Source organism: Bufo gargarizans, chromosome 3 (genome assembly GCF_014858855.1).
Source record: "Bufo gargarizans isolate SCDJY-AF-19 chromosome 3, ASM1485885v1, whole genome shotgun sequence".
Lineage (NCBI taxonomy): Eukaryota > Metazoa > Chordata > Amphibia > Anura > Bufonidae > Bufo > Bufo gargarizans.
Window position 1 is genome coordinate 239,923,256 of NC_058082.1, and position 17,203 is coordinate 239,940,458.

Consider the following 17,203-nt stretch of genomic DNA (forward strand, 5'->3'; position numbering starts at 1 on the left):
ACATCTCAATATAAACTAATTGTGTCCATCCCATGGATTGCAATTGTTATTACTGGTGAAGAGGGTAAAATCACACACATTTATTAAAGGATAACAAAAAAGTCTATTAGAGGCAGTACTGTATGGGCCACACAAGGAGTTAATATATAGGTTCCAGAAGATCCCTCTGTCTCATTTGATGCCAATACCATTAAAACATTTGATAGTTAGAGGCCCTCTTACAGATTTTGCTTTGGTAACATTGTCTATGACATAGTCTATAAGGCATAAAAAAGACATCTATCCATCCAGTTCAGCCTGATGACCAGGAGCTTTATGTTACACCACTGGATACACTGTGATGTGAAATAAAACATGCTCATAGAGATGTAATTACTTTGTAAAATAATTCTGGGCAAAACCTTCTCCAAAATATTGAAAGTTAATTACATGAGATACGGTGTATAATGCTTTCTCAACTGCAAATAATACTGAAGGTGTCTTTAGAGAACCCATAATAAGATACTGTATGCAATCATGAAGATGTGTTTATGCATTAAGAAATAGACTGCCCATTTGTGCCGGTGACATCACTGGGCTCACTGCTAGGTGGAAGTCTCCGCCGAGCATAATGAATAGAATCCAGGTACGTCACCACCAGTAAATAAACAGACCTTTCCCTTCGCTACGCAGTGCAAGGCAAGGGGGAGAATCAGAGCAAGGAAATGCTCTGATAATCCACTCATGCAATGCAATTGAGTAAAGAAGAAGTTATATCCTGGTTCAGCCCTTAACCTGGACAACCCCTTTAACAGATGCTATGCAAATAGAATAGAGTGCTGAAGCAATGTCAAACACACTAGTATAGTGAAAATCACCAAAGCATTTAGTTAGAGCTTGCTAAATCTGTACATTTACGTGACCGCTGTTGCCAATCCCTGGCTTCAGAGTGATGTTAACATGTATGCAATAACAAGCAAAAAAGTAACAATGTTTTAAACTTTTGACTTTTAGGCTCCAAATCTCACCGTCCACTACAGCTTTGAACATGAGACTACCATCATTTATAGACAATCATCTTGGCTATCTCATATATAAATTAGACTTACAAATATTAGCATATGATTAGTTATGCAGATTATTGTCATATAAATGCATTGTTACTGTTTTGCTTCTAAAATTCAAAATTTTTATTATTTTGTTAGTATTTTGTAAATCCACCTTTGGATTTCAACAATGCCTGAGTCCTTCTGGGCATGATCTCGATCAGATTCAAGCAATTTGTTCCCAGGTCTCTTCAATATATCCCTGTGTTGGTGCATACTGGTCGACTCACTTGAATATGAATACAGGTTTTTCTTCAACTGTACCAACAAGTGTTTGATTGGGTTGAGGTCTGGGGACTTTTGGGGCCAATCCAGCACCTTCACTTCATTGTCATTGAGACATTTCTTTGCCAATCTCAACGTATGCTTCTGGTTGTTTTTCTGCTTGAACACCATGTTGTCTTTTTCATACCCATAGAACTCAAGTGTATGAAGTAATTGGTCTTGTAGGATACTCACATATAGCTCAGCATTGAGACCACAGTCAATCCTGGTCAAGTATCCAATGCCTTTGTCTGTGAAACAACCCCATATCATCAGGCTTCTTCCATGAACCTGACAGTTCCTTCAATTTCTAGATCCGCTTGCCCCCTTTTCTCTTGTTTCTTCCCCATTTGTACCCATCAGAGACCAGTCTATTGACTTTCATCGCAACACTCCAAATCACCTGTTTCCAATATTTTACTGTCCACTGTGCTTTTTTGCAAACTCGAGCCAACTCTTCTTATGAAGATATTGAAGTTGAGACTTCTTCACCTTTTTTTCGGCCACATTCTAGACTTCTGCAATGCTCGATGCACAATGCTTGCATGGATGTCTGTAATCTCACTATTATGAAGCCTATGGGCCACCGCCAATGCCATATTTGTTACACCAGAACTGATTGACCTTGTGATGAGCCAACTTGTTAACTGCGATATTTTGCCTGAACATTCACCTCTTTAGAATAGACTTCATTTTGTATTCTTCCAACTGTCATGGCACTTACATGATGCAGTTTGGCAATTTTCTTGACCGAGATACTGCTATCGATAAGCTGGATAATGCTCTTTTCTTGGGAAATCTTCTTCATGGCTGCTCCTGGATTCAAACCAGTGACATTTCATTTGGGAATCAACCTAATAACACACTGATAGTATAGAAGAAGAAAAAGATTGTTCTGTTCCACCACCAAGAACAAAACAGTAACATTGCAGTTACATGACCAAAATCTGCAAAATTTGGTAAATAGTTGCAAGTCCAATTTATGTATGAGATAGCCAAGATGATTGTCTATACTAACTTATATTAAGCCAATTATCTGTCCTAAATTTAAAGTAAACTCAAATAGCACAATTGTTTTTGTTTGATTAACACATTGGCTGTAATATATTAAATTCGGAAGAATGTGCAGTTTGTTCCCTTAAATGTGGCATTTGTCCTTTACACTTAAGATCCTGATATTAAACAAAGATTTAGGCAGACTGATGTTATGTAGGCTTCTCTGCAGGGCATAAAACTAAGTGAAAATGAGAAAAAATATTAAGCATTGATGGAGTGTCACCTACTAGGGTTAATTTAAAAGTAAAAACTGGGAAATTAGAATCTGCTGCATCTTGCTGTATTTTTAGGCACATATGAGTTCACAATTTAGAAAATAATTGAGACTTCGGCCTGTTGCTGTTTTTGTATCTTACTGTACCCTATTAAACTATTCAATGGGGGTTTCCATTAATAAATATTTATCACCTATCTACTGCTTGGACTCCGTGATGAATAGAATGGTAGTGTCTGCTATCTGTTCTCAACTATGATAAGACGTTACTCTGTAGGTACTTTATATAAAGTTGATCACTAATCCCCAATTATTTTTTCATTCTTATTCATCAAAATCATGAGGTATGTTTATCAATTTTTGGTTCATAAGGGGGTCAGTCATTACAGAATCTTATTGGTCATTAAGTGGTATATATGGCCCTACATGGTGAAAGGGAAAAAGGTGAACACAGAAAGAATTTGAACAAGAACTATTAATGTTCACACTAGAGGCAAAAAGTTTGACAATTACAGTGTTCTTACTAGAGTCAATGGGCCTGATGGTTACAGTCTTACAAGAGGACAAGTGTATGTAGAATCTTGCAAAAGGGAACAACTAACAGTATCCCTTTAATAGTCAATAATGTAGAATGATTATACACATTAGACATATTACAGCTGAACATGGTGACCATCTGAATTTCTCCCTTCCTTTAGGATACAAGCCACTGTGAAAGGAGTCTTGCAGTGGCTTTTTCCAACCCTTCTTACTGAGAACACAAGCTTGCTTGACCAAGTCAAGCAGGCATGTGGCATGTGCTACTCTATGTGTATGGCAGGCATTACTATTAGTGTTGAGCGCGAATATTCGAATAGCAAATTTGTTTCTTGAATATCCCAACTTCGAGAATTCGCAAATATTTTGAATATAGTGCTATATATTTGTTATAGAGACTCATTTTTTCCCATCTGAACACATGATTCCTCCCTGCTTCTTGTTTGTGGACCAATAAGTCATTGGCCCACAAGCAACGTAAGCAGGGAGGAATTATGACTTTAGATGGAAAAAATGATGAATATTCATAAAAACTAATATATAGCACTATATCGAATATATTAGTTTTTTAGAATATTCATCTTTTTTTTCAATCTGTACAGTTGAGATCGTGAAAACTCAGATCCTATGGTATATTCTAACCCCCAGGCGTTCCCATGGTGACAGGGACGCTTGTCGGGGAGAAGTATGCCGAAGTGGAACAACGGTACAGTTAGAAACACATTCTATGTTTCTAACTGTTCAGGTTGAAAAAAAAAGACGAATATCCCCAAAAAATATATATATATTCAATATAGTGCTATATATTCGTTTTTAGAATATTTGTAATATTCTAAAACAAGAATATATAGCAATATAGTGAATATAACAAAAACTACTAATATAGAGCAATTTAGCTAATATAGAGCTATAATTTTTTTTAATAGTCGTAATTTTTTTCAAATCTGAACTTCAGATGAGAAGTATTAGACTAAGAAGATTATAGCACTATATTAGCTAAATTGCTCTACATTCGTTTTTTTTCAATATTAGCTATATTGCTATATATTCTTGTTTTAAAACATTACATACTATATCAAATATATTACATTTTTAGAATATTCGTAATTTTTTTTCATCTGAAGTTATGAATCCTCCCTTCTTAAGTTGCTTGACAAGAAAAAAATTACAAATATTCTAAAAAGCAAATATATAGCACTATATTCTATAGTGCTATATGTTTGTTTTTGACCCACGCCTGTATTGATCGCGCAATATTCGCATATTACGCGATCATTACCTTGCTGATTTTTTTTGTAAAAAAAGTTGAATATAGAGAATATTCGAATTTGCGAATATTCAACGAATATTCAAAAAAATATTCACAAATTATCACGAATTTGAATACGACCCCTGACGCTCATCACTAATTACTATCCACCTTATCTATGTTCTATCTATCTATTTATCTATCTATTTGTCAAGATTCCCCCAAAAAGTCACTACTTCAGAGATTCATTTTATTTACCCATGCCTACTGCATAATTTTTTTTTTTTTTTTTGGGGGGGGGGGGGTATAACTAGCATTCATTGGCCTTGAGTCCTGGACCTATAGCACCTACCAGCTTGCAGCTGTGGCAGCATTCTTTGGAATATCTATTATCTATCTTTATACATATAAAGAATAAAGATATGATTATTCATTAAAAAAAAATAAGTTAGTTTGTATACCACATTACCAATTGATAATACAATTACACTCACCTTGCTCCAGGCAATCTCTTCCTGTAAGTTAATTGGCATCCCCTCCTCAGATGATCTCTTTGTTACTTCAGTGTCTATGGTGGCCAGCCATTCAGTTAAGTTACTCATCTCTTTTCGCAACTTTCTTGAGAGTTTCAAACATTTTTCTAGCACTTGCTTTCCCTCGGTTACCTTAAAATAAAATGTGAAAAAACAGCATGTAAAATGCTTATATTAATAACTGCTGTACATACAATGATTACCACCATGACTTAGTGCTAATATAGCATGTCTTCTTAACAATTATCACTATTAATTGACTGTCAAAATAATGTCCTGCAGAAAGAAAAGAGAGAATACTCTTGACATATTAATAGCTATATAGATTAAAGGCAAAAGTTTTTTAAATACAATCCCTCTGCAATTTAATTTTCTGTTCAAGAGGAAGGCAAGACACACTGATGGCAGGTGTCTCCTTGCCATAAGTTGCTGCAAGTTGCTTGCACAGTGTTTTTTGGTAGCAACATAGTTTGTCCTCCATATCTGCCAGAGGAAAACATTCCCCCATTTTGCCTGGGTCTAAAAGTATTGCTCTCCAGTAATCATCAGACTGCTTGATGTCAACAATACGCCTATCACTGCATAATCAAGCGACCTTACAGGTGGCCATTCTGGCCTGCATGCCCAAATTGCCACTTATTTCCGGATCTACCCCCCACTGAAATGATTGAGTGTCTTGGCAGTTGTCATTATCATAATCAACCTCTTGCTTCTCCACTTCCGACTCCTCCTTCTCCTCTTAGAGTGGAAGCTCCTCAGCCTCATCTTTCTCCTCCTTTGCACATTCCTTTTGTGTGTCCACAACAGTTGTAGGGTGACCAGCAAGAAGTGCCGGCTGCTCCTCTTCTGCCATGGTCCCTTGCTACATGAGCATCAAATAAATATGAGAGAGATGAAGTTGTTTATGCCGCAATTGTCAATGCTGACAAACTTTGTGGCAGCTTCAAGGGCTTCAGCACCCGACAAGGCATCTCAGACGAGCTGCCACTGCCTGACCTCGAAGCAACACATGCTCCCTGATACTGAGGCTTCCTTGTGCATGACAAAATTGATCACGGCTTTCCTCTACTAATACAGATGCTCGAGTATGTGAAATGTGAAGTTCCATCGAATTGGCACGTTGCAAATTAAGCGGTGTAGCGTCAGGCTGCTCTGTTGCTGCATGTCCAGGACAGTGTTCCTCACCATGTAAGATTGGCTAAAGTGCTTGGATAATCTCCTGGACTTTGCCAGCACCTTGCGCAAGCCAGTGTACTAATTTAGAAAGCGCTGCACCACTAGGTTGATGATGTGCACCATGCAGGGATCATGTTTTATTTTGCTCCCTGTTTCATGGTGGCCAGGATATTGAGCCCATTGTTGCTGACCACCTTCCCCAGTTGGAATCAGCAGGGTGACAGCCAGTAGGATGTTTTCTACTTGATTTCCTTAAGCAACTGCTCGCCGGTGTGGCTACTCTCTCCCAGGACCTGACACATGTGTTAGGAAGAAGGGGTAGTGTAAGAGACCCTGTGCCCAGCTGCTGTTTGGGGCAGAAAAGTGTCCATGTGGGAGGAGGAGGCAGATAGGTGCCTGGTGTGGGAGCCTGACACAATCTTGGGGGAAGGATGTTAAAAGGATTTGGCCTTGCTGCCTTGCCACTGTTGGAAAAAACATTGATAGAGTGGGCCGTGAAAGGCACATACTGTCCCTGTCCATAAGAGCTGCTCCAGGTGTCCACCATGTTGTGAACCTTGCTACACAGCGAGAATTGCAGGAAGCGGTCCATGTTGTCAGCCACATGAGAGTACAAGGCAAGGATGGCTTTTTGGGGGAAATAATGCCCGCTAGGAATCTTACAGCGAGGCTGAAAGCACACGATTAGCTACCTAAAGGCAACAGACTAACTAACTAAATGGTATAGCAGCAACTGCATCGCCAGCAACTTGGCCTCTTGGGAATTAAGCTTGCACAGACTGCTGAGTGCGTAGAGTTGTTTCCTGGCCGCGCATTCTGTTCTCAATGGCTGACAATGGAGCAAAGCAGAAAGAGTCTGACTGGGAGAAACAAAAGGGATGATGATGATCTGAAAGCCACCATACTTACTGTAGACGTGGCCTGGCTGCCACAGGCTGGATCAGACAAAAGGGGGAACTCCTGATGCTGTGGCTGGATTTAACCTGCTTTAACACAGATGGGGTGATGCTGCTTCATGTGGTTCAATAGACCTGTGATGCCTACATTTGTGCTTGACTTGTCCAAATCTTATTTTGCTCTTGCACAGCTTGTAAAAGTCAATGTTTCTGGAGACAAAATGCGAGATGGGAGAGAGTCATGCAGCAGAGTTAGAGGCCTAACCCAACCACAGAATCAGTGACATCATGAGATCCTTAAGCAGATATGGCCCTGGCTGTTCTTTGGGAAGTATGTGGCCTCTGCTCTTTATTGCTGCCACCATCACTCTCTGATGTTGCCTCCTCTTTAGCACCAGCTCCCAGGTCCTCTTCAGCACACAATCGTCATCACAGTCCCTCCCTGCTCTTCCCTAACTGCCACTGTTGCTGCCCCCAACGACAATAGCGCGGCTATGGGGGTCACTACTACCACCACTAACATGGCTATGTTGGGCGTCTGCAGCCTCCTCCTCTTCCTCCTCAGAGCATTGCCAACTCTGACTGCTCTCACACTAGTTGTTAACATGGAGACTATCTTCTGCCCTAGGGAGTGGTGGGGTTTTCTAGATACTTCTTAGGAAAAAGGAAGTGCCTCTCTAGAAAGGGGCAGTGAAGACTGGGAGGACTACACTGAAAGCTTTCTTTGGGGCTGCAAGGAGGAGAAGCAGGAGGAACGCTGTGACCCCTGGCTCCAAGGTTCTGAAGTCACCTCCACATCATCCTGCTGCAATGCTGAGAGGAGGAGTGAGTCTTCCAATCCACAATCTCATCCTTTTTAACTATAATGTAGCGCCTTTCCGAAGCCAGCAGGGGCAACTATGGGCTACTACCACCACTTCTGCCTGGATAGTTGGTGCTGCTACTACCTATATCCCTGATTTGGGTCTTTTGCTTAGAACCCTTCAATAAACAGGACATTTTTGGGGTCTCAGATAATATTGTAAACTATCCTGTGTATTGGTGTAGTAATCACGTATATATGCTGCTAGTTTGAATATAGTAAATGACCCCCCTTAAAAAAAAAAAAAAAATTGTTTTCTCATTATTACTCACAGGTAGAGTGATGCCCTACCCTGTGTCTTGAAATAATTATATATACAGTACAGACCAAAAGTTTGGACACACCTTCTCATTCAAAGAGTTTTCTTTCTTTTCATGACTATGAAAATTGTAGATTCACACTGAAGGCATCAAAAGTATGAATTAACACACGTGGATTTATATACATAACAAAAAAGTGTGAAACAACTGAAAATATGTCATATTCTAGGTTCTTCAAAGTAGCCACCTTTTGCTTCTCTTGGCATTATCTTGATGAGCTTCAAGAGGTAGTCACCCGAAATGGTCTTCCAACAGTCTTGAAGGAGTTCCCAGAGATGCTTAGCACTTGTTGGCCCTTTTGCCTTCACTCTGCGGTCCAGCTCACCCCAAACCATCTCGATTGGGTTCAGGTCCGGTGATCTGGCGCAGCACCCCATCACTCTCCTTCATGGTCAAATAGCCCTTACACAGCCTGGAGGTGTGTTTGGGTTCATTGTCCTGTTGAAAAATAAATGATGGTCCAACTAAACGCAAACCGGATTGAATAGCATGCCTCTGCAAGATGCTCTGGAGGCCATGCTGGTTCAATATGCCTTTAATTTTGAATAAATCCCCAACAGTGTCACCAGAAAAGCACCCCCACACCTTCACACCTCCTCCTCCATGCTTCACGGTGGGAACCAGGCATGTAGAGTCCATCCGTTCACCTTTTCTACGTCACACAAAGACACGGTGGTTGGAACCAAAGATCTCAAATTTGGACTCATCAGACCAAAGCACAGATTTCCACTGGTCCATTCCATTCCTTGTGTTCTTTAGCCCAAACAAGTTTCTTCTGCTTGTTGCCTGTCCTTAGCAGTGGTTTCCTAGCAGATATTCTACCATGAAGGCCTGATTCACACAGTCTCCTCTTAACAGTTGTTCTAGAGATGTGTCTGCTGCTAGAACTCTGTGTGGCATTGACCTGGTCTCTAATCTGAGCTGCTGTTAACCTGCGATTTCTGAGGCTGGTGACTCGGATGAACTTATCCTCTGCAGCAGAGGTGACTCTTAGTCTTCTTTTCCTGGGGCGGTCCGCATGTGAGCCAGTTTCTTTGTAGCGCTTGATGGTTTTTGTGACTGCACTTGGGGACACTTTCAAAGTTTTCCCAATTTTTCGGACTGACTGACCTTCATTTCTTAAAGTAATGATGGCCACTCGTTTTTCTTTACTTAGCTGCTTTTTTCTTGCCATAATACAAATTCTAACAGTCTATTCAGTATGACTATCAGCTGTGTATCAACCTGACTTCTCCACAACGCAACTGATGGTCCCAACCCCATTTATAAGGCAAGAAATCCCACTAATTAAACCTGACAGGGCACACCTGTTAAGTGAAAATCATTTCAGGTGACTACCTCTTGAAGCTCATGAAGAGAATGCCAAGAGTGTGAAAAGCAGTAATCAAAGCAAAAGGTGGCTACTTTGAAGAACCTAGAATATTACATATTTTAAGTTGTTTCACACTTTTTTGTTATGTATATAATTCCACATGTGTTAATTCAAAGTTTTGATGCCTTCAGTGTGAATCTACAATTTTCATTGTCATGAAAATAAAGAAAACTCTTTGAATGAGAAGGTGTGTCCAAACTTTTGGTCTGTACTGTATATATATATATATATATATATATATATATATATATATATACACACACTGGGTTAGAGGGGTTATCTCCCTTCTTCAAGTGGCAACTATTGTGTCGAGGAAGTTAATACAAGCCACTTACTAATTGATTGTTATTATCCATATTGCTTCCTTTGCTGGCTAAACTTATTTTTCCATTACATTATACACTGCTCGTTTCCATGGTTATGACCACCCTGCAATCCATCAGTGGTGGTCCTGCTTGTGCAATTTAGGAAAAAGTGCCAGCCTCTCTGGCAGATAATATTGCCCGAAACACTTTAGAATTTATCCTGCTGCTTTTTTTTCAGCAGTCCCGTCATCAATAAAAACAAAAGAACCAGTTCCATTGGCAGCAATACATGCCTACGCCATGACACTACCACCACCATGCTTCACTGTTGAGGTAGTATGCTTAGGATCAGGAGCAGTTCCTTTTCTTCTCCATACTCTTCTCTTCCCATCACTCTGGTAGAAGTCGATCTTGGTTTCCTCTGTCCATAAGATGCTGTTCCAGAAGTGTGAAGGCTTTTTTAGATGTCGTTTGGCAAACTCTAATCTGGCTTCCTGTTTTTGAGGCTCACCAATGGTTAACATCTTGTGGTGAACCCTCTGTAATCACTCTGGTGAAGTCTTCTCTTGACAGTTTACTATGACACCCATACAACTACCTCCTGGAGAGTGTTCTTGATCTGGCCAACTGTTGTGAAGGGTATTTTCTTCACCAGGGAAAGAATTCTTCGGTTATCCACCACAGTTGTTTTCTGTAGTCTTCCGGGTCTTTTGGTGTTGCTGAGCTCACAAATGCATTCCTTCTTTTTAATAATGTTTCAAACTGTTGTTTTGACCACGCCTAATGTTTTTGATATCTCTCAAATTAAAGCCCAAAGTCTGCAGTTAAAGCACATCTTGTTCATTTCATTTAAAATCCATTATTGGTGGTGAATAGAGCCAAAAATGTTAGAATTGTGTAGATGTCCCAATATTTATGGACCAGAGAGTATATGCAAATATAAAGATGTGCTTTAACTGCAGACTGTCAGCTTTAATTTGAGGGTATTTACATCCAAATCAGGTGAACGGTGTAGGAATTGCAACAGTTTGCATATGTGCCTCCCACTTGTTAAGGGACCAAAGGTAATGGGACAATAGGCTTCTCAGCTGTTCTATGGCCAGGTGTGTGTTATTTCCTCATTATCCCAATTGCAATGAGCAGATAAAGGTCCAGAGTTCATTTCAAGTGTTCTATTTGCATTTGGAATCTGTTGCTGTCAACTCTCAAGATGAGATCCAAAGAGCTGTCACTATCAGTGAAGCAAGACATCATTAGGCTGAAAAAGCAAAACAAATCCATCAGATAGATAGCAAAAACATTAGGCGTGGCTAAAACAACTGTTTGGAACATTCTTAAAAAGAAGGAATACACTTGTTAGCTCAGCAACCCCAAAAGACCCAGAAGATCACAAAAAACAACTGTGGTGGATTACCGAAGAATTCTTTCCCTGGTGAAGAAAACACCCTTCACATCAGTTGGCCAGATCAAGAACACTCTCTAGGAGGTAGGTGTATGTGTGTCAAAGTCAACAATCAAGAGAAGACTTAACCAGAGTGAATACAGAGGGTTCACCACAAGATGTAAACCATTGGTGAGCCTCAAAAACAGAAAGGCCAAATTAAAGTTTGCAAATTACATTTAAAAAAGCCTTCACAGTTCTTGAACAAATTCCTATGGACAGATGAGACCAATATCAACTTGTACCAGAGTGATGGGAAGAGAAGAGTATAGAGAAGGAAAGGAACTGCTCATGATCCTAAGCATACCACCTCATCAATGAAGCATGGTGGTGGTAGTGTCATGGCGTGGGCATGTATGGCTGCCAATGGAACTGGTTCTCTTGTATTTATTGATGATGGGACTGCTGACAAAAGCAGCAGGAAGAATTCTAAAGTGTTTCGGGCAAAATTATCTGTTCATATTCAGCCAAACGCTTCAGAACTCATTGGACTGCGCTTCACAGTGCAGATGGACAATGACCCAAAGCATACTGCAAAAACAACCAAATAGCTTTTTAAGGGAAAGAAGTGGAATGTTATGCAATGGCCAAGTAAATCACCTGACCTGAATCCGATTGAGCAGTCATTTCACTTGCTGACGACAAAACTGAAGGGAAAATGCCCCAAGAACAAGCAGGAACTGAAGACAGTTGCAGTAGAGGCCTGGCAAAGCATCACCAGGGATGAAACCCAGCGTATGGTGATGTCTTTGCGTTCCAGACTTCAGGCTGTAATTTGCAAAGGATTTGCAACCAAGTGTTAAAAAGTGAAAGTTTGATTTATGATTATTATTATTCTGTCCTGTTACATTTGGTCCCTCAACAAGTGGAAGGCACATATGCAAACTTTTGTAATTCCTACACCGTTCACCTGATTTGGATGTAAATACCCTCAAATTAAAACTGACAGTCTGCAGTTAAAACACATCTTGTTCATTTAATTTCAAATCAATTGTGTTGGTATATAGAGTCAAAAATATTAGAATTGTGTCTATGTCCTAATATTTATGGACCTGACTGTATATATGTGAACACCCTACCCCCCAAAAAATTTAAATTGTGACCATGTGGAAACTGAATATACAGTACATAAATGGACGATTGAAGCTTGATGCTCAATTTTGCCTTAATACAAACTGGTAGATTACTGCCATACCTTGGGTTTTGCAGCAGTGATTATGTATATATGCAGCTTAATTAAATTTAGCCCCACAAAAAAGGATTTCTGTGAAAATAAGGAAAAAATGAAAGTATTTGCTTGCAGGTAACTGCTTTTGATGTTCTGCTAGGAGGCATAGTGGCCACAGCTCCTCTCACCTTGCTCCCTGGTTGTAAGCTTTCCTGCCTCCCTATTCTACACAAAGATTTCTTCTTCTTCGTAATGCTAGTCTTTCCCTTCACTCTCCCTGGAAATAAGCTTGATTGATTTCTGACTGTCCCTGATAGTTTCTTCACTCTCCCTGACTCCCTAAGATCTTTTTCCTGGCAGATACTGTAACACCCAACCACCCTTATTCACAGCCCAGCATAGAATTATGTTCTGCTAGGGCACCTCCCTGCCTGCCTGCCTGCTGCAGCACTGATTGGCTCATCCAGGCTGTCTGTCAGCCTGGGATCCGGTCAGGGCAAGCCCCCACTTCCTCTAAGGGTCATGTGAGAACCATTCTTCTTCCTCCCTAGTGTTTTTTCCCCCACCGATACATACACTAAAATGGCACTACACACTGTTTTATTGGATTAATCTAAAACAATCCTAAAATTATTTGGGTTCACCTGCTGTCGGAAAAGTAGCAAAGTTCAGACCAAACTGGTTCGCTCATCCTTAAAGCCTCATTCACACGTCAGTGTTTTTTTGTTAGTGATTTCCATCAGTGATTGTGAGCCAAAACCAGGAGTGGAGCCTCCACATTCATAAGGTATAAGGGAAAGATCTGCACCTGTTCTGTGTTTAGCACCGCACCTTGTTTTGGCTCGCAATCACCTATGAAAATCGGTGACTAAGGCATATGAATAAGGCATAATAGACATGATTTATATACCCAATTATATGTATAAGTCATATATAAACTGAGCCATAAAACCTGTTGCCAGCCTATTAATGAGCCTACAGGCAACTCAGACTTGTTAGTCATTACAGTACAGTTTTGTAAAGATCATTTTGTGTTTCAAGTTTTCAACAATGTTTATGAATTTGGTCCGCATCACAAACAATGAAAACTTGTAGTAGAATGATACTCTTTTAAATTTATTCCATTAGCTTAAACACTTTTTGGTCTACTTGAATGGGGACTGTCCATTCAAACTTCTACAACTATACCGTATACCTTGATTGTACTTTATGAACTGTACATGTTTGTTACTGCTTATTTCTTTATTGAAAAACTTCAAAATAAAGAATTTACAAATACATTTTTTTATTCCATAGCATTATTTCTGTTTTAAACATTCTGGGATTTCAAAATGTAAAATTCATAAGAAATAGAGTGGAGCGGACACCTGGATGTTCGGGTTCGCCGGGTTCGGCCGAACTTCGCAAAAAAGTTTGAGTTCGGGACCCAAACTTTACCCGAACTTTACCCTGAACCCCATTGAAGTCAATGGGGACCCGAACTTTGGAGCACTAAAATGGCTCTAAAAATGTCATGGAAAGGGCTAGAATGCTGCAAAAGGCAGCAAAATGTAGTTAAGGCCATGACAAGTGCTCTGCAAACAAATGTGGATAGGGAAATGAATTCAAATAACATAAAATACTCAAAAATAAAAAATAATCATCTTGATCTAGGAGGAGGAGGTCCATATAGAGTAGGAGGTTGAGGAGGCGGTGAATGTGGCAGTGTAGGTGGAAGTGGTGGTGGAGGAGGAGGAGGTAGCCAACATTGTTTTTTTGTTTTGTTTTGTTTTTTATTTTATTATTATTTATTTATTTTGTTCAAATTTGGGTAGACCCCAAAACATTGGGAAATATTAAAAATAAAACAAAGAGAAAGTGCGCTGGAGTACAGCAATGGCTGGGTGAGGCCGGTATACATGTCTATTCAAAAGGTACAGACAAGTCCTGTGGGATCCCTGCCTGGTTCATTTTAATCAACATTGGCTGTGGACAGACGGCTGCGCGTGTCTGTGATAACCCCTCCTGCCGCGCTAAACAAACGTTCAGACAATACACTGGCTGCAGGGCAGGCCAGCACCTCCAAAACGTAAAAGGGCAAGCTCAGGACACATGCCCAATTTGGAGACCCAGAAGTTGAAGGGGCAGATCCATCAGTCAGTATGTGTAGGCGTGTGCACACATACTGCTCCATCATGTCGCACATCCCCGTGACATCCACTAGGATATCTTCCCTTTCAACTTTCAATGTTCTTTTATGAACTATGAAACGTTATACAGGAGAGTCCCTGCTGCCGCTTTGTTGACTCTAGATAATATCTGCCTGATGGCACGTCCCAGTGACGGCCAATTGGATATCTTCCCTATCTACTTTTGATGTTCTTTTATGGTGATCACGGGTAATGGGGAATCAGGGTTCAATCCCGGGTAGGAAGCCTGCAAAAGGGATACCACATCCAAGGGAGGTCAATGGCTGAAATGTGATCGGGTGGAAATGTGGGACAAGTTATTAAACTAAATTCAGCACATGCGCAGGCAAAAGATGTGCGTCACACCGGATAGGCCCAGAGCTGCTACGAGATTTCACCCATTATCACAAACCACCAGGCCAGGCTTGAGGCTCACTGGCACCAACCACTAATCGGTCTGTTGTTCCATGCCCGTCCACAGCTCCTGCGCGGTGTATGGTTTGTCCCCCAAACAGATAAGTTTCAAAACTGCCTGCTGTCGTTTACCCGTGGCTGTGCTGAAGTTGGTGGTGAAGGTGTTACGCTGACTGGATGAGAAGGTGGTAGGGGATGAGAAAGAAGAGTAGGAGAAGGAAGCAACAGGAGGCAAAGAGAAACGCCCTGCAATCCTCGGTGGTGGAAGGACATGCGCCAAACTGCTATCCGCCTCAGGCCCAGCCACCACTGCATTTACCCAGTGTGCTGTTATGGAGATATAACATCCCTGACCGTGCTTATTGGTCCATGTATCCATAGTCAGGTGCACCTTGCCACAGATGGCGTTGCGCAGTGCACACCTGATTTTGGCCCCCACTTGGTTGCGCAGCCAAGAAAAGTAGTGGCGGCTGGGCACAACATACTGTGGGTCAGCCACCACCATCAGATTCTTAAAACTGTCCGTGTCCACCCGACGGAAATACAGCATTTCAAAGGCCAGGAATTTTGAATTGTTGGCATTCAGAGCCAGGGATCATGGTGGGTAGGGGGGTGCTTCCTCTTTCGCTCCAGTGTTTGGGAGATAGACAGCTGAACGCTTCCATGGGACATTGTGGATATGCTTCGTGATCGAGGTAGTGGTGTTGCTGCCACATCCTCTGTTTGCGGGGTGGCAGGTGCCACTGTCATTCCAGAGGGGGATGAAGAGGCCGAGACTGCAGCAGATGATGAAGCAGGAGGAGCCAGAGATATTTCTTGGTTTTTAAGGTGTCTAATCTGTGACGAGGGTACCCCAAGTAGAGTCCCCTTTTTAAATACACACAACCTCAGAGGCCTAGAGGCCCCCATTATTCTGCTTTAAAAGATAAATATTCCTATGCTTGGAGCTGTGTCCTAGTAAATGAAAATTGCACTTCTCCATCATAAAGATAAGGATGGAAGCTTCAAAAGCACCCCTGCCGAGGCTCATCATAAAATACTGGATCCTGGGATAACATTAGCCAGACATTCTGATGACAGTCCCAGCAGGGGACCAGAGAGATATGGGAAAGCAACCTATTGAACCTTTGAGGGACTCAAACATAGTCATTTTTCATATCTCTGGTCGTAGGCATATTCTGCACTGGCTAAGGCTGGATTCAACCTCTGCGGACCAGTGCGATCACGGAGATATCAAAAAGTATGTTCTTGTGCCCTTGAAAGGCTGAAAAGCCAGCTTTAAGCCATCCTGGAGAACCACAAGCCCCAACAGAGTCAAGTTTGGTCTTGTTAGACTCATAAAATCAAAAAGGTCATTAATACATGAATGTCATAGCTGTATTTAGTGGTTCCACATAACTGTGGGCTCAGTCAGAATAAGGAGATTCTGGGCTGACCTCAGCTGGGTCATAAATCTTGTTGACACGTCTTCGACCATGCCCACACATTCGTACAATTGGTGGGCAGAACTGCTGGCACCTCCTGTTTTAGAACTGTTAGAGGGGCAGTCAGGGCATTGTATGGCAACTTTGCCTTGCCTTAACACCTGGATTTGTATAGCATTCTGAATGTCAGTGCTCAGGGTCCACTGATATTAAACCAATCAGATTGCACAACAGCTTCAGGGACTGAAACAGAGAAACTTAAGTATTATTTTCATCCATTATCCTTTTTATTTTAACTGTTGCAAATTACTGTTACCTTGAATTATTATCTAGAATAGTCATTTTTCTATAAATGTATATGAACAGTTTTTTCTTTCACCTTTTATTACAAGATTGAAAAGTCTTATTTGCAAAGTCTTCCAAGTTCTAAACAAAGCAATTAACAAATCCTATCTCTAAAGAGAGTAACGTTACCATTTTGTGTGATTTAGATTTTTGCTTGGCTGAACAATTGTGATCGGTCAGCAAACAGGATCTGGTTCATTCCCTGCTCTGTGTGAGGGTGAGTGACTGGTAGTCGGTTTGTGTGCCATTAAAACACATGCTGGCAGTATACCGAATTGTATCTATAAAGGGTTAACCAGAAGTTAACCACCCTTTGTCACGTGCGGTATCCGTCTGCATATAGGTATGTTCATGACATATTCCACTGCAGCTCA

At 41.0% G+C, this 17,203-nt stretch overlaps 1 protein-coding gene across 6 annotated transcripts in view; it reads right to left on the bottom strand.

Annotated features, from left to right (window-relative positions):
* Nucleotides 1–17,203, bottom strand: part of DMD (dystrophin) — a 3,186,583-nt gene that overhangs the window by 1,718,346 nt on the left and 1,451,034 nt on the right. For all 6 annotated transcript variants that reach the window (XM_044284724.1, XM_044284721.1, XM_044284723.1 and 3 more), the window contains one exon: nucleotides 4,900–5,070. In XM_044284724.1, the coding sequence (XP_044140659.1) occupies nucleotides 4,900–5,070 (171 nt within the window). The remainder of the gene's footprint in view (nucleotides 1–4,899; nucleotides 5,071–17,203) is intronic.